This window comes from Cebus imitator, unplaced genomic scaffold (assembly GCF_001604975.1).
Source record: "Cebus imitator isolate Cc_AM_T3 unplaced genomic scaffold, Cebus_imitator-1.0 Scaffold268, whole genome shotgun sequence".
Lineage (NCBI taxonomy): Eukaryota > Metazoa > Chordata > Mammalia > Primates > Cebidae > Cebus > Cebus imitator.
Window position 1 is genome coordinate 1,138,817 of NW_016107583.1, and position 15,499 is coordinate 1,154,315.

The 15,499-nt window shown below is 37.9% G+C and overlaps 1 protein-coding gene across 12 annotated transcripts in view; it reads right to left on the reverse strand.

Moving 5' to 3' along the window:
• Window positions 1-15,499, reverse strand: part of MYO1B (myosin IB) — a 186,894-nt gene that overhangs the window by 8,376 nt on the left and 163,019 nt on the right. For 8 of the 12 annotated variants that reach the window (XM_017500671.2, XM_037728542.1, XM_017500669.2 and 5 more), the window contains 7 exons: window positions 14,719-14,805; window positions 9,037-9,111; window positions 7,797-7,931; window positions 5,830-5,936; window positions 3,074-3,206; window positions 2,575-2,727; window positions 815-942 (listed from right to left, as the gene is read on the reverse strand). In XM_017500671.2, the coding sequence (XP_017356160.1) occupies window positions 815-942; window positions 2,575-2,727; window positions 3,074-3,206; window positions 5,830-5,936; window positions 7,797-7,931; window positions 9,037-9,111; window positions 14,719-14,805 (818 nt within the window). The remainder of the gene's footprint in view (window positions 1-814; window positions 943-2,574; window positions 2,728-3,073; window positions 3,207-5,829; window positions 5,937-7,796; window positions 7,932-9,036; window positions 9,112-14,718; window positions 14,806-15,499) is intronic. The other 4 variants (XM_037728546.1, XM_037728545.1, XM_037728544.1 and 1 more) reach the window with 1 other exon arrangement.

A 15,499-nucleotide genomic window follows, 5' to 3' on the forward strand; every position in this document is an offset into this window, starting at 1 on the left:
CCTCCACCTCCCGGGTTCAAGCAATTCTCCTGCCTCAGCCTCCTGAGTAGCTGGGACTACAGGTGCGTGCCACCACACCCAGCTAATTTTTGTATTTTTAGTAGAGGCGGGGTTTCACCATGTTGGCCAGGATGGTCTCGATCTCTTGACCTTGTGATCCACCTGCCTCGGCCTCCCAGAGTGCTGGGATTACAGGTGTGAGGCACCACGCCCGGCCCTAGAAAGTTCTTGATTAGAAAACAATGTAACTTCCTGAGCAATCTAGACATGCAAAGAAGTATACAGCCAGGTAAACGATCTATTGAAAGGTAATCAATTACGTATAGTCAGGATAGTAACTCAGATTTGTCCAAAAAACTTACATAGATATATTCAATAAATGGGGGGATGCCCAACCTGTATGCAAATCACTAACTTCTATAATCAGAACCCTAATGGGAAATTGAGGAAGCAAATTTCAAATCTCTACCAGTCTCAGACGTCACCACATCAGAGAGGCCTCCCTGACCTCCTATCAAAAATACTCTCTGATTCTTAACCCTTTTTCCCTCTATAAATATTTGTCATTAGCCAAAATCTTATCAGCTATTTCATCACTTAGTTTGTATGTACTGGTCTCTTCCACTAGGATGTCAGGTACATGACGTCAGAGACTTGATCAGTGGCATTCGCTGCCCATTTATCATGTGGAACAACTACTAGACACACACCTGGTACTGATTAAGCAGTTGTATTAATGAATGAGATCAGAGAGCTGAGTTAAAAGACGAAAGCTGAAAGAGAAAAAGTATATTCAAATAATACATGAACGTACTCATCGGAAATCTCAATATTGAGCTTCTGTTTGGTTTGGCTGAGAGTCGTGCGATAGAGCTTGGTGGCCATTTCAATCAGGTGATCACTGCTGAAGAGAAAATCTCCTTTACTAGCTGCTTCTGAGCCCTGCAAGGACAAACCAAGAGTCGGTCATAATTAAAGCTACCTTAGGAGGTCAATGTTTACAGGCTTGGCTGAAAATGTATTTACAGTCTCTTTAAAACATCAGATCCTGGAATCCATTCTCCCAAGGTAAACAATAATGACAGAAGCAGTGTTTCTTCCAACTTGCTCAGAGCACTTTAGCAAGGTTACCTCACCCCCTCCTACCAAAGTCTGCGGACAGAGCCTAAGAAGCATCTCCATCACTTAGAGGTTGCTAGAAAAGCAGAATCTCAGGCCCTACCTCAGCCCCAGTGAATATGAAACCATAACAACCTCTGGGTATGAGTTTACACATTCAGGTTTGAGGAGCATGGACCTAACCTGCAATTCATCTGAAGGACCTGATTAAAAAACTTGGCCGTGATTTGGTTAAAGCCCTAACGACGACACTTCCCACAAACATCCTAGGGCAGTGGCTCTCAGCCTTAGCTGTGCGGGGAATCATCTCGGTTTATTTAAAAAAACTATGGTGCTTATGCCCCCTTCTGAGAAATTCTAATTTGATTACACAGGTGTATGCCCTGGGCACCAGCATTTTTAAAGTTCCCAAGCTGTTTAAATGTGTCACTGAGGTTGAGAATCACTGTCCTAGTATTTGATATGCCCCCTTTAAAAGAGACCCAAAATAGGGTAAACAGGCTAAGGGAAGCTTTGAGGATTTTTCTAAGTTTAGGGTGGGCCGGAAAGTAACATTATCAGCTAGACACACATCCCTACATATAAGTATTTGCTAGCTTTTGTTTATTTAGTGACTATGTGTTATGTGACAGGCCCTGTCCCTCCAGTATCTCATTTAATCCTTACAACAATGCAATGAAGTAGGCACTCTTACTATCCCCCTAAAGCTATCCCCCTAAAGCTCCTCAGGAGAATCACAAGATTTCAGGGGCTCTGAGAAGTAATGTAGTGAAGAAAGATTTAACATTTCCATCAGAGAACAATTTTTTCACAGTACATTGTTATTAGTGTCCTGTATGAGTAATGTTCCTAGAATCCCGGTTTGGGAAATGCTCAAAAGTAGTAATCGTTTGTGGTCTGGATGTTGGTGTGATTTCCTTTCCATTTTAAAGATGAGAAAAAATAGGTAAGCACACACAAGTTAAATGCCTTGGCCAAAATCGTCATAAAGGGAGTGAGACCAACTCCAGAACCTACACATAACCACTGCATTCAAGCCAGGAGTCCTGGTTAAGCTAAAGGCACAGAACATCAAAAATTATTTAGGTTAAAATTAACTGTCAGTTATTTTATTATAGTTGTATCCTTTAATATAAACCCTCAGATTAGAGATGAACATTAAGACATTTACTAAGTTGATACACAGAAAAAAACAGGAGAAAACAAAATTTAAAACATCTTGATATTTCTATATATTAGTTTCAAAAAGTGAAGTAAACTTGTCAATAAAAGTGATTAACTTTATTCAATTACTGAAAAACTGAGCCTGAGATTTGACGTAGGGGTGAATATCCAAAATTTGCAAATTAGCAAGGCAGATATATAAACTGCCATAGTCAGATGCAGAAATTTTTAAATCAATGGCTGATAGATTAAGCACAGAAATCTTTGTTACATCATTAATTGAACCTTTACCTCTTTGAGGTGGACGGCGAAGAAGCCATCATTTTGTGAGCTCATTGAAACCTTGGTCACATCCACCAAGGGAACCTCTGACTTGATTTGTCCAGACTTTTGGTCAGCAAGAAGGAGATTATTATTTGTTAAGAGGAAAATCCGAGATGTACTCTAAAACAAAATAAAAGATCATGTAAACCAATGATCAAAAATACTCAAAAATGGCCCAGGAGTTTAAGGCATTATTTGCAAAAATGCATGTATTACTCTAATATCCTTCAACAAACATACTTATGTAAACCAAGAACACAGTAAAGAACATCAATAATACGTTTTATTTCATAAAAATTTCAGAGAACAAGCAAAATTCCACTTAAGCTTAAAGGTAAGGGGAAATAGCCCCCTTCACAGCTAACTCTACTGAGAACATGAAATGTAAATTTTTACATTCAGAAAACAGGATGACTAACCCAACTAACAGCTACTTTTTATCGGTCTTCAGGGTTAGCATTTTTACCTTCCCATTAGCACGGTTAATTTTGTTCACGACTTCAGCAATAATGATCTTTTCTTCAATGGCATCTTTGAGTTTCTTATACTTGGGGTTCTTGTTGATTTCCAGGTAAGCCCCTTGGAATGGCTGCCCAACACTAAAGGAAAAAAATTCCTACACATTAGAAATAGCTTCAAATGAAAGTACTACCAAAAAAGGAAATAGGTCAGTTGATTCTAAGGAGTGCTGAGAACTTCATAAAAAGTGATTTCAATTTATTTTATATATTACACTTGCACCTGTCCTAAATATAAGTGGGAATGAAACCTTAAACCTACTTCAAATAGATTTTTGAGGTGATCATGGCATTTGGTGGGCAGGACATTGATAATAATCTTATTACATGGAACAATGAAGATAGAAATCACTCATAAGAACAGCTAAGACTCAAATACATGGCCTCGTGCGAAGGAAAAGGCAATTTCTTCTCATCTGTTAATACAAAGTTAACAGCTGCTCACAAAGGATTTACTAATGCCTTCAAACAATATGTGGCAGTGAAAAAGGAGCTGAAATCATTACCATCACCTGCTCTAAAGAAAAGTTTCATTTCTCACAGAGAATAAGAAAATCAATAGGCCTTTTGGGAAAGAACAGATCCAGAGCAATCACTTTAGAAGAAAACTACAGAACACTTAATATTAACATGTAACTTTGCTTCTAAATAGGCAATACAGATGGTCCTTAACTTGGTTCAGCTCAGGGTTTTTCAACTTTACAATGGTGCTCATATGACCATTCTTTTTATCGCTTTCAGTACAGTGGTCAATAAACCACAAGAGATATCCAGCACTTTATTATAAAACAGGCTTTGTGTTAGATGATTTTGCCCAACTGTAGGCTAATGTAAGTGTGCCCAGCATGTTTAAGGTAGGCTAGACTAAGTTGTGGCATTCAGTAGGTTCGGTGTATTAAATGCATTTTCAACTTATGATGAGTTATCTGTAAGTAACTGTATCATCAGTTAAGCAGCATCTGTATCTGAATGGAGAATCAAGCCTCTTCTCCTAGAATATGCCTGTAAATGGACAGAAGTAAGCAAAGCAAACGTTCAGAATCAGAGCAATTTTTTTTACAAACAAATTTTTCTAAGAGGTAAACTGTGTGCTAATCACTAAGATGTCAATTTCCCTGAAGACTTGTCGGGGGACTCTTTCAGGACAGCTTCATCAAAGGCACCAAGGAAAAACTGCTGCTTCAAGGGATCGACAAGCTTCCTTTTGAGCTACAAAGTTCTGGCAATTTGCAAATACAACTTTAAATGCTTATGTTGTGGGTGGAGGATCAGGGAAGAAAAATCCACGTAGGTGGTCAGCGTTTCACAGCTCTCAGGAAATAAAAGGCCAACTCCCATAAGAGCTGCCACTTCCCAGGGTGGTGGGAAGCTAAATTATTCCACCTCTCTCACTGCTGTGGGGTGAGTGTGCCACTATCCCTGAAAACTGATAAGACTACCCAAAAAGGACTTGGCTTGAAGTTAACTTTTTTGGTTCCGATTCAAACGTGTTTTAAATTATAAAAATGTTAACAGCCTTTTAAATTGTTTCCTCAAAGATGCATTTTCCAGCCTGCAGTTTCTGGAGTCATCCACAGGGAATGTTCATTAAGAAGGTTACTCTCTAATTTAGAAATGTATTTTAAAAAAGCTGAATAAAATTAGTTGCTGAAGCAAGCATCTAGACAAATTCTCCTGTCTGAATATGCTTTATATAACAGGCACTTTGGGTTTAGACGCTGTGTTTGACTTAGGAGAGTATATGTCATCTCAAGTAGCCACATCGGCCAACCAAGGGAGTCGTACAATTTAAAATATTTAAACCCAGTGAGTCTGGCAATGTATGTTCATTTAATCCTTTAAAAGGAAGATATTTCAAATGCATATAAAGTCATAGAGAATATAAACATCACTTATGTGATAAATGTGAATATACCCAGCATATAATACATTCTTTCTAGGCCATTCTTTGGGAGAAGCTTAAAGTTGTTATAGATTAGGCTTGAAATTGTACAATCTACTTTTTTAGAAACACCAGATGAAAATGGGATAAGATTGCTGGGGGGAAATGCTTAATGTGGGAGATGTCAGACTATTCGGATAAATAGTCTTTACCAAGGACTTCACTTGCTAAACTTGGAATCGGTGTTCTTCTTCTCAGTCCGTGGTGTCTACAATAAAGGAACTCAACTTGCCGTACAGGCCACAGAAGTCGTATCTGTTGAGTTAGTAGCCCAAAGGGCACCACGGACCAGTGCTCAAGCTATACTCAAAAAGTACTACCCTGGCTTGCGCTCTGAATTACCTTAGAAATCAGTTTCTGACCTTGCTCGTTATGGCAGGAAGACTGGAATGGTGATTAAAGTACACTGCCAACAGCAATTTGGCCAGTCTTTGAAAACTATGGAAAAGGAACAGGAATTTACAATGCAAGTTTAACTTAACAGCCTATATAATTTTTATGTTAAATGACTTCTAATTATTCAGTAACGAGTTCGAGCTAATGCTAATGGAGTGAAACCAGCAACTGTAACTTCATTTCATTAAATGGCACCACAGAAGCCATGGCGCAAATGTGTTTATATCAAGCTGATTATAAAATGATTCACAGAATTAAAAATCGCTCATCTAAGACTGAAATCAAACACTACTTGAAAAGGCATACAAATATACTTGAGAAATGTTTAAAATCCTGAATTTTATGGGTAAGGCAAAGCCATAATACCTAGATGGGTATAAAGCCTTCTTGTCTTTGAAGAGTTCACTGGCTTCTAGTTTCTCTTCATAAATAAGTTTCTGCTGGTCTGTAAACTGGTCTCTGTATTTTTTACACTGTGAGATATGAGAAGAAGGAAACAAAACATCATTTATATAAATAAATTATTACTCATTCTTAAATATGCTAAGACAATTTAACAGCAAGAGTAAGGGAGAAAGTGCACAAAACATTCACTAAAAAGGCCAAAAACATTTTCCCTTGTGGGTTTTAAAAAGTCTGTCTTGGAAAATGTCAGAAAGACTATTATTTGTATTGCAGAACCGGGGATGCTTCTTCAAAACACACCCGTGCCTAGGGGCATGAGCCCTGCAAGTAGTATTTCCTCCGACTCTGTCAGTCCTTGGAAATCCTCTAGTCCTGAGGCTGTCACTCTTCTAGAGAGACAGTACAAATACTGTGCATCACAGTCTACTAAGCACATTTCCACACACACAGAAAATTGACACAAAAGCGTCACAAAACAATACTTGATCCTTTCTGTTACGCTCTGCTATTTTCTATTCTATTGTCTTTCACTGAAAAACGCTGTTAGTAATCTACTAAACTGATTTCATGACCCACAAATATGCTATGACCTACAGTTTGAAAACCACGGCTCCAAATCCCCCCACTACCATTTTATAATAGAGACAAGGGACCTGAGATATCCTCTTTCACTCTGACTCTGAAGCTGCAATGAAAGGAGATGATGGCCAGGGAGCAGCCGGTTTTTAAGATGAGCATCCTAGAAATTCAGTTGCAGGTGGGGCCAAGTGCTACTGAAATAATGGCATGAAGAAATGTTAGCATTGCTGCTGACCCTTTCAATGGAAAAGCTCCCTTTACGAATAAACAGCCCTCATCTCCCACCTCCACTCCAATGGAGGGAAGGGTGAGATCTCAGAGCCAGGTGAGGGCAGAGGTTGTTCAGATCCATGGCATTGGGAGCTCCCCGTCATTATTTTTGAAAAGAGTTTCTGGGTTAGACTCAAAAACAGAGACAAGCAATTAAGAGGCTCATGAATTTCACCAAATTCGCTGGAAAACAAAACTCAGAATCCAGTTCTTTATGTTGCATGGTACCACTCATCAAGCTAATCAGCGATAATGTCACTCTATACATATATGATTCTGATAAAGAACAAGCCCACCCTGTTGCGCAGGAAAGAGTTTCCTGGAGAATGTATCTACTGAGCATTCATTTACTAAACACAAGCCCCTCCATCTAATGATTTTAGTACATCTGATAACTGCATATATTTGATATTTCACATAACAACTGACTAGGTTATCGAAATAAGCTCAACATCTATACAGGCACCCCATGTGCTCCATGCTGGGCAACATCTAAATTACAAGCCATGTTCTCATGTAAAATAAGAAAGCTAAAAATAAAAGGCAATATAAAACAGATTTCCAGCTTCCCTGTAATTTAGGTAGAGGATGTGTTACTATGTTTAGGAATGGGGAAAAGCCTTTTTTCCCGAAGTTCATCAAAGTGTGTGTGTTCACATGTATTATCTGATTATGTGTTCTGTACATCTGATAAATTCTTTAATTTGCAGTATTTAATTATGTTGCCTGAAGGTGTTCAAATTTTATGATTTCTCTGTCCCGTAGTATTCCTTTAGACAAAGAGAGAAACAAATGAACAAAAACCTGAACTACTTGAGAGCAGCTGGAACCTGGAATGGAAAGAAAATGCAGCCCTGTGCTCCCCGTTCCAGCCCCGGCCGAGAGGCACTGACAGGGAACGCCTGAGCTGCGGCAGGGGCTCTCACAGCAACTCAATACGGTGCATGGGGAAAATCACCATAAAGTCCTCAAGTAATCCTCTTGGAGGTAAAGGAAGAATGTGTTACAGTTTTGATTTTATGTAAAACACTCAAAATAAATAAGAAAGTCTCTAAAAGATGTAACATGACATTTTTTACCCTCCACAAGTGGAAAATCCTTTTTAGCTCCTTATGAGTAGAATCCAAGAATAAGTAAGGTCTTGAGGGCCAATTCTTGTCTATTGGAGATAAGGAAGGCATCTTATTTTTCATTTCCAAGAAGTATTTTTGCACCTGTGTTGGGTTTGACAGAAAATACTAGATGAGAAAAGTATACCACAAAAGACACTGTTTTATATACATCATGATCAAATAAACCAATAGTGGAATTTATTTAACTTTGGAATTTATAAAATATAACTCATCTGGAAAGTCTCTATTCCACTCTTTCATACTGGTTGGGGAAATATGACTTCCACCAAATGGTTAAGGGAAAAGAAGAATACTAATGCTAACACTCATTAACACTAATACTAGCCTGCTCTATAGATATTGTCTAAAAGGCAGCCACTAGTCAGTCACACAGGCTATTTATGTTTACATTTTAAGTGATTAAAATTAAATTAAATTAAAAAATCTAGTTCCTCAATGACACTAGTTACACTTCATACGGTTAATAACCACATGAGGCTAGTGGCTGGCTACTCTATTGCACCTCAAAGTTACAGGGTGTTTTCATCACTGCAGAAAGACCCACTGGACAGTGTTGCTCTAGAGTATGTAACACGTGCCTGGTCCTGCACTTATCGTTACTTTATTTTAATCTTCACAACAACTCTATGAGGCTGGTGCCACTATTATCCGCATTTTACAGAAGAGAAAATAAGGGTCACAGAAGTTAGAATTTGCTCAAGTCAGAAGTGTCTAAGCGGCAGTGGAGGCTGGCTCCAGAGTTTGCTGTCTGCTCAGCACTACAAAGACCTCTCTGAAAAATGGAGAACTCCAGAGTCCATGCCGGTAGAGCTGCACAGCCTGGCTCTCTGTCACCCATCTCCCCACTAACTTCTTGCCAGCCTTGCCCTGCCACAGCTCATGGCAGTTTCACAGAGTAAGGCCCTGGCTTTCTTGGATCCACTTTCCCCCAAAAGTTCTCTCTGTCAAATAAGGCAAACACTGTATTGATCATATACGAACCACCAACAACTCTTTCTGACACAATCTACCTGAATTTGGGGGAAGATGATTTTAAAAGGTTGCTCTCAGTGTCACAGCTATGATTTAATCATTATTTTAAAAGTCACTTTTGTCATTTAGGAAAAGGCACATTTTATGGAGTTGGTGATATTAAGTGGGTAATTCCATAATGCTAATTAGTCACAGACATAAAGTGTCAACTTACAATTCTCTGAAGTGTAAACTCATAGATTTTCTTTCCAGCATTGGCTCTGAAGAATTTCCTGTATTCTCTACGTACCTTTAAAAAGAAGAGCAGGTTACGTGGTTAATGTGTGGCTGGTGCAGGTCCCTAATGACACACCTCTATTAAAAATGAAAAAGTGTGAAAGAAGCCAATTTGTAAGTGTCCTTTCTGGATTTAGTAAAATAATTGAAACACATTCACACAGTGGATCTTAAGTCAGAGAGAAAGAAATTGAGAGACATTAAATGATAAAACCAGAATGAACTGATGTTTTAAATCCTCTTAGTAGTTTTTGAAGAATCTGATGACTTGACAAGAAATATTTTACAGGCACAGCTGCAAACTCATCCAAATTAACATACATTAAAAAATGTATAAAATAATGTTCCCTTCAGATTGTTTTGTAAAAGGCAAAAAGAAAAAAAAAATCTGAAGAACTGTATCTGTTTCCAAAAGCCTTGCATAGAAGATAAGGCTTTAGTAAGTTCTACATACTGAGAACAGAATATGGCTAAAAATAAGAACTTAAAAGAAGGTTTTAAACTACCATTATCTTCCATTTCATTGCATTAATTTTTCTCTACCATCTCTATTCCCACCAAACTTAATGCTATCGGAGCACTTAAAACATCATATTAGAGTTTTAGTTCACACATTTTTTTCTTGCTACATTGTCGTATTTGCTTCATATACTAATGTTTAACAAATAACAGTAACTAGAGTGTTTGTATAACAAATAAATGAATGATATAAATTTTGAAATTGAGGAAAAAATATATTAAGTATTTATTACCATCCAGATATAAATGGGAGAGTTAGAATTTAGCAATATATTAGCCTCTCTGAATAATCCAGACATTACCTATCTTTTTTCTTTTCTCTCTAGTTTTCTGGGTTTAACTGCACATGTTCAAAATATTTCTACATTAGGGGGCGTAAGCTAGTAATCTACTAACCAAATTCAGTTTATAGATAAATGTTTTATATGCACATTTTTCAGTGAAGAGCTTAATATAATAATTCAGACTGCAGATTTCTCTTAAAATTGTCTAAGATCTAGCAACAGTGAGGTCTATTCCTATATAATAAGGGCCACGGAGACCAAAGTAGCTGCTGTTGCCTTTAGATGAGACATGCATGCTCCAAACTACACGAGTCCCCTTTGCTCTTGATCCACCTCCCATCTGCTGCTTTCCTCATCTGTGTGACCAACCTGGTACCTCTGAGCATTTGGGCACCAGACTCATTCTCTACATCTAAATTATTAAGGTTTAAAAACTGTAACATACCCTTTTACAGGCATACCTCATTTTAATGCACTTTGCAGACATTGCGTTGTTACAAATTGAAGGTTTATGGCAACCCTGCATCAAACAAGCCCGTGGCACCATTTTTCCAACAGCATGTGCTCATTCTGTGTCTCTGTGTTACATTTTAAGAATTCCTACAATATTTCAAACTTTTTCATTATTATTCTATCTGTAAGGTGGCAAACTTAATAAGAAGCGTTGTGTGTATTCTGACTACTCCACCCACTGGCCACTCTCCCATCTCTCTCCCTCTCCTTGGGCCTCCCTTCTTCCCTAAGACACAGCAATATAGAAATTAATTGGCGGGGCACGGTGGCTCACGCCTGTAATCCTAGCACTTTGGGAGGCCGAGGTGGGTGGATCACCTGAGGCCAGGAGTTCAAGACCAGCCTGACCATCATGGTGAAACCCCATTTAAAAAAAAAAGAAATTAATTAATAACCCTACAATGGCTTCTTAGTGTTCAAGTGAAAGAAAGGGTCACACACTTCTCATTTTAAATCGAAAGCCAGACATGATTACGCTTAGTGAGGAAGGCATGTCAAAAGCTGACGCTGGCCAAAAGCTAGGCTCCTTGTGCCAAACAGTTAGCGAAGTTGTGAATGCAAAGGAAATGTTCTTGAAGGAAATTAAAAGTGCTATTCCAGTGAACACACACATGGTAAGAAAGTGAAACAGCCTCATTGCTGATAAGGAGAAAATTTTAGTGGTCTGGATAGATCAAACCAGCCACAACATTCCTCTAAGCCAAGGCCTAATCCAGAGCAATGCCCTAACTCTCTTCAATTCTGTGAAGGCTGAGAGAGGTGAGGAAGCTGCAGAAGAAAAGTTTAAAGCTAGGAGAGGTTGGTTCATGAGGGTTAAAGAAAGATGCAGCAACCGCTGATATAGAAGCTGCAGAAAGTTATGCAGAAGACCTAGCTAGGATCATTGATGAATGTGGCTCCACTCAACAACAGATTCCCAGTGTAGACAAAACAGCCTTCTATTGGAAGAAGATGCCATCTAGACTTTCATAGCTAGAGAGGAGAAGCTAATGTCTGGCTTCAAAGGACAAGCTGATTCTCTTGGTAAAGGATAATACAACTGCTAACTTTAAGTTGGAGCTAATGCTTATTTACCATTATAAAAATCCTACAGCTTAAGAATTATGCTAAATCTACTCTGTGTGCTCCATATGTGGAACAACAAAGCCTGGATGATAGCACATCTGCTTACAGCATGGTTTGCTGACTACTTTAAGCCCCATATTGAGACCTACTGCTCAGAGAAGAGATAACTTTCTATTAGTACACACCGACAAGGCACCTGGTCACTCAAGAACTCTGATGAGATATACAAGGAGATTAATGTTTTCCTGCCTGCTAACAGCAACATCCTTCTGCGGCTCACGGATCAAGGAGTAATTTCCAATCTTATGATTTATGAAATACATTTTGTAAGTCTATACCTGCCATATATAGTGATTCCTCTGGTGGATCTGGGCAAAGTAAATTAAAAACCTTCCAGAAAAGAGCCATCATTCTGGATGCCATTAAGAACATTTGTGATTCATAGGAGGAGGTCACAACAGCCACATTAACATAAGTTTGGAAGAAGTTGATTACAACTCTCATGGATGACTTGGAGAGGGCTCAAAACTTCAGTGGAGAAAGTGATTGCAGATGTGGCAGATATGGTAAGAGAAGTAGAATTAGAAGTGAAGCCTGAAGATGGGACGGAATTGCTGCCATCTCAAAATAAAATGTAAATGAATGGGGAGTTGGTTCTTATGGATGAGCAAAGAAAGTAGTTTCGTGAGATGGAATCTACTCCTGATGAAGATGCTGTGAACACTGTTGAAATGACAATATTCTTTAAGCTTAGTTGACAAAGCCAGTGGCAAGGTTTGAGAAGATTGATTCCTATTTTGAAAGAAGTTCTACTCTGGGTAAAATGCTATCAAATGGCAATATATGCTATACAGAAATCTTTCATGAAAGGAAGTCAATCTCTGTGGCAAACTTCATTGTTGCCTTATTTTAGGAAATTGCCACAGTCACCACAACCTTCAGCAGCTACCACGCTCATCAGTCAGCAGCCATCGACATCAAGACAAAACAAGACGACACCCTCCATCAGCAAAAATATTACAACTTGCTCAATGCTCAGATGATGGTTAGCATTTTTTAGCAATAAAGCATTTGTAAAGTATGTACTTTGGCTTTTTAGACATAATGCTATGAGATACTTACTAGATTATAGCACAGACAGTGTAAACATAATTTTTATATGCATTGGAAAACAAAACATTTGTGTGATTCACTTTATTGTGATATTCACTTTATCGCAGATATCTGGAACTGAGCCTGCAATGTATCTGAGGTATGCCTGTTTTCATATTCTAGTTACTGATTATCATTTGTCATTTAGCCATGGAGTTGTCAGATCCACAAACATTTCTAATCTCAAACTTCTAAAGTGAGACGGGACAAGAAGAAGAAAAATGTTACCTCTTAACTGGCTCCTGAAATTATAATAGCATAGGAAAGCAGGCAAGTTAAAGTGAAGTTACAGAGGAATATATCCTTAAAAAATATACCTGAAGTCCAACTGTATTTAGTTGAGCTTCATTACAACTGAACCAATTGCTACATGCATTCTGGTATTCCACAGGGCAGGTCATTTCTTCCAAAATACAACTAGAGACCCTAAAAGCCTGGTGACAACATGCTGACACATACAATGGTGCCCCTTGGGGAACTGGGAGTCTTAAAAACGCCCACTGCACTTTGTAACTATTTCCACAAGAAAAGTCAATCATTTGAGAGGGCAAAACTAGCACTCATATTAACATAACTCTCTTTGAGGAAGAAAACATACAAAATTATTACATTCTTGGACTTCAAGTAAGTTTGATCTTACTTCATATAACAATACTGGTAATATAGTAAAATACTTTCGTTTTGTTAGAGATTAAGAAAAAAAAAGTTATGTCTAGAGTATGCCAAGTTACTTCTGCTAAAATAATATTCCCCTACAAACTGAATTTGCTTTGCAGTTTGCAAGTGCACACTCTTAATGCAAAAATATTTTGAAAACATATGCAGTTAAACCCAGAAAACTGCAGATAAACATATTGCTGATGGAAATCATTTTAGGGAGCAAAATCCTGATTCAACGTTAATTTTCCTACCTTTTATGAAAATTAGAATGCAAATTAGAAGATGTGAATTAAATGGGAAAATATTCAGTTTTGTTTGACTTAAAAAAAACTGGTTATAGAGCTTGTTCGGAGTTCTTCAAACAGAATATCTGTTAAAATTCATATTTAAGTTACTTCTTAATTACTTCAAATATTACTTGGTAAATACTCAGTATAATAAAAAAGGATAATTTACTAAAGTTTTTAGGCTGAAAGTTTATAGAAAAAAATGCAGATTGTTCAAAGCAGGCTTCAGGGATGTTTCTAATGGTTGTTCAGATTCAGAGTTAATTTCTCAGATAATATTCAAATATTTAGAGCAACAGTAAATGTCATAGGATTAATGTAAAAACAACAATAAGGAATAGTGTCAGAAAGGGGCCTAATTATCCCAAAAAGGCAATATGGATGGCTTCCCATGGTGATTAATCATTGAATTAGGAAGATCAGATCTTTACGTGGCTTGAAAAATATTCTAAAGGTGTTTCAGAGCGTGGAGTTATTTACTTATGTGTAGTTCTGTACACACAAGTGTACCCTACTGTAGGAAGAACCACTCGAAATAAAGCTTGCCATAACCACAAGGTATTTGAATCTGAGGTTCTCTTTAACCTGAATGATCCACTGATCTCTGAATCTCTGATCTCATTCATTAAAATCTGTAAGCTTAGTGACGCAAGAACCTTTGGTTTCTATACTGAACAATTAGAATGATGGTCGCTCTGAAGAAAGCTCTACTCCAGGCAGCCATTATTGGAGCAGAATTGGCACAAATAGGGAAACAAAAGCCTGGCATCCCTAGGCTGGTCACTGTGGATGCAGGGCAGCTTTTGGCTCAACTACTGTAATCGTGTCTCACGGATTTTAAAAAAACAACTTTACACTCATAAAGATAACAAACTAGAACTTTGATAACATAGTATCTTGAATAAAACATGACATATTGCTATCACTTTAAACTTATTATTTAAAGAAATAGAAATCAAAACACCAGAAAAAAATATTAGTGTACAGGTTTCTTCTGAAAAAGAAACAAAATTGAGCAAGATGGCATTCTACAAGACTGTGCAGACCATCAGCAAGCATAATCAATCTTTTTTTCAGGGTTAGTAGGTGCTAGGCTTTATGAAGTTCACCCTGGACAGAAACAAGTGGTTGAGGAAGTACCTTCAGTCCAAGCCAGTAAGCCCAAATGACAGCAACTGCATGCTTACGCCTAGCCTCCTCCTTCAAGCGTTTCAATTCCCTTCGAGCCTAGAATGTTTTAGATAGTAAATAAAAGAGACAGCCCAATGCAGACAGCACACATGATCAGAAAAAGATACCCCACCAAACAGAAAAGCCAATTTATGAATAAGGATTTCAGAATGATAGAGAAACAGTGCATAATAACTTAAACCCAAAGAATTGGTGTCAGGCTGGTGCAGCGCTTTTATTTTCAGTGCAGAGATTCTGTTCCAGAGGAGGGCAATCTGCTTGGTTCCCAGGGTAATCATTTCCCACCCCTTACTTTCATTCTTTTCCTTTTTTCTCCCTTGTACTCTTTCTCTTTGTGCTGCCTTCTCCAAACTCTTTCACTCTCATATCAACGAAAGCCTTCAAACTCTGAGTAACAGCCCTAATGACTTCATTAGACTCCTCCTCGCTGACAGCACATTGGGCTGAAGAAGCCATGCACTCCTGTCTGAGTTCATCCCTTTGGATGGATAAAAAGACAACTCTTGTGAACAGTCATTTAGAAAACTGGGCAGAAAAAAAGGTTATTTCTCTCAAGTGCAAACAAAAACCAAAACTAACGGAACTCAAAAATTCCTTCCAGTCAAAAAATGAAAAGTAGCATGTATAAAAATTCAATTTTAGCTAAGGCCCCAAAAATGAAATATACTGAAGACTGAAGCAATTTTTAAACTTATAGGTTTAAAAATTACTCTTTTTTTTTTTTTTTTTT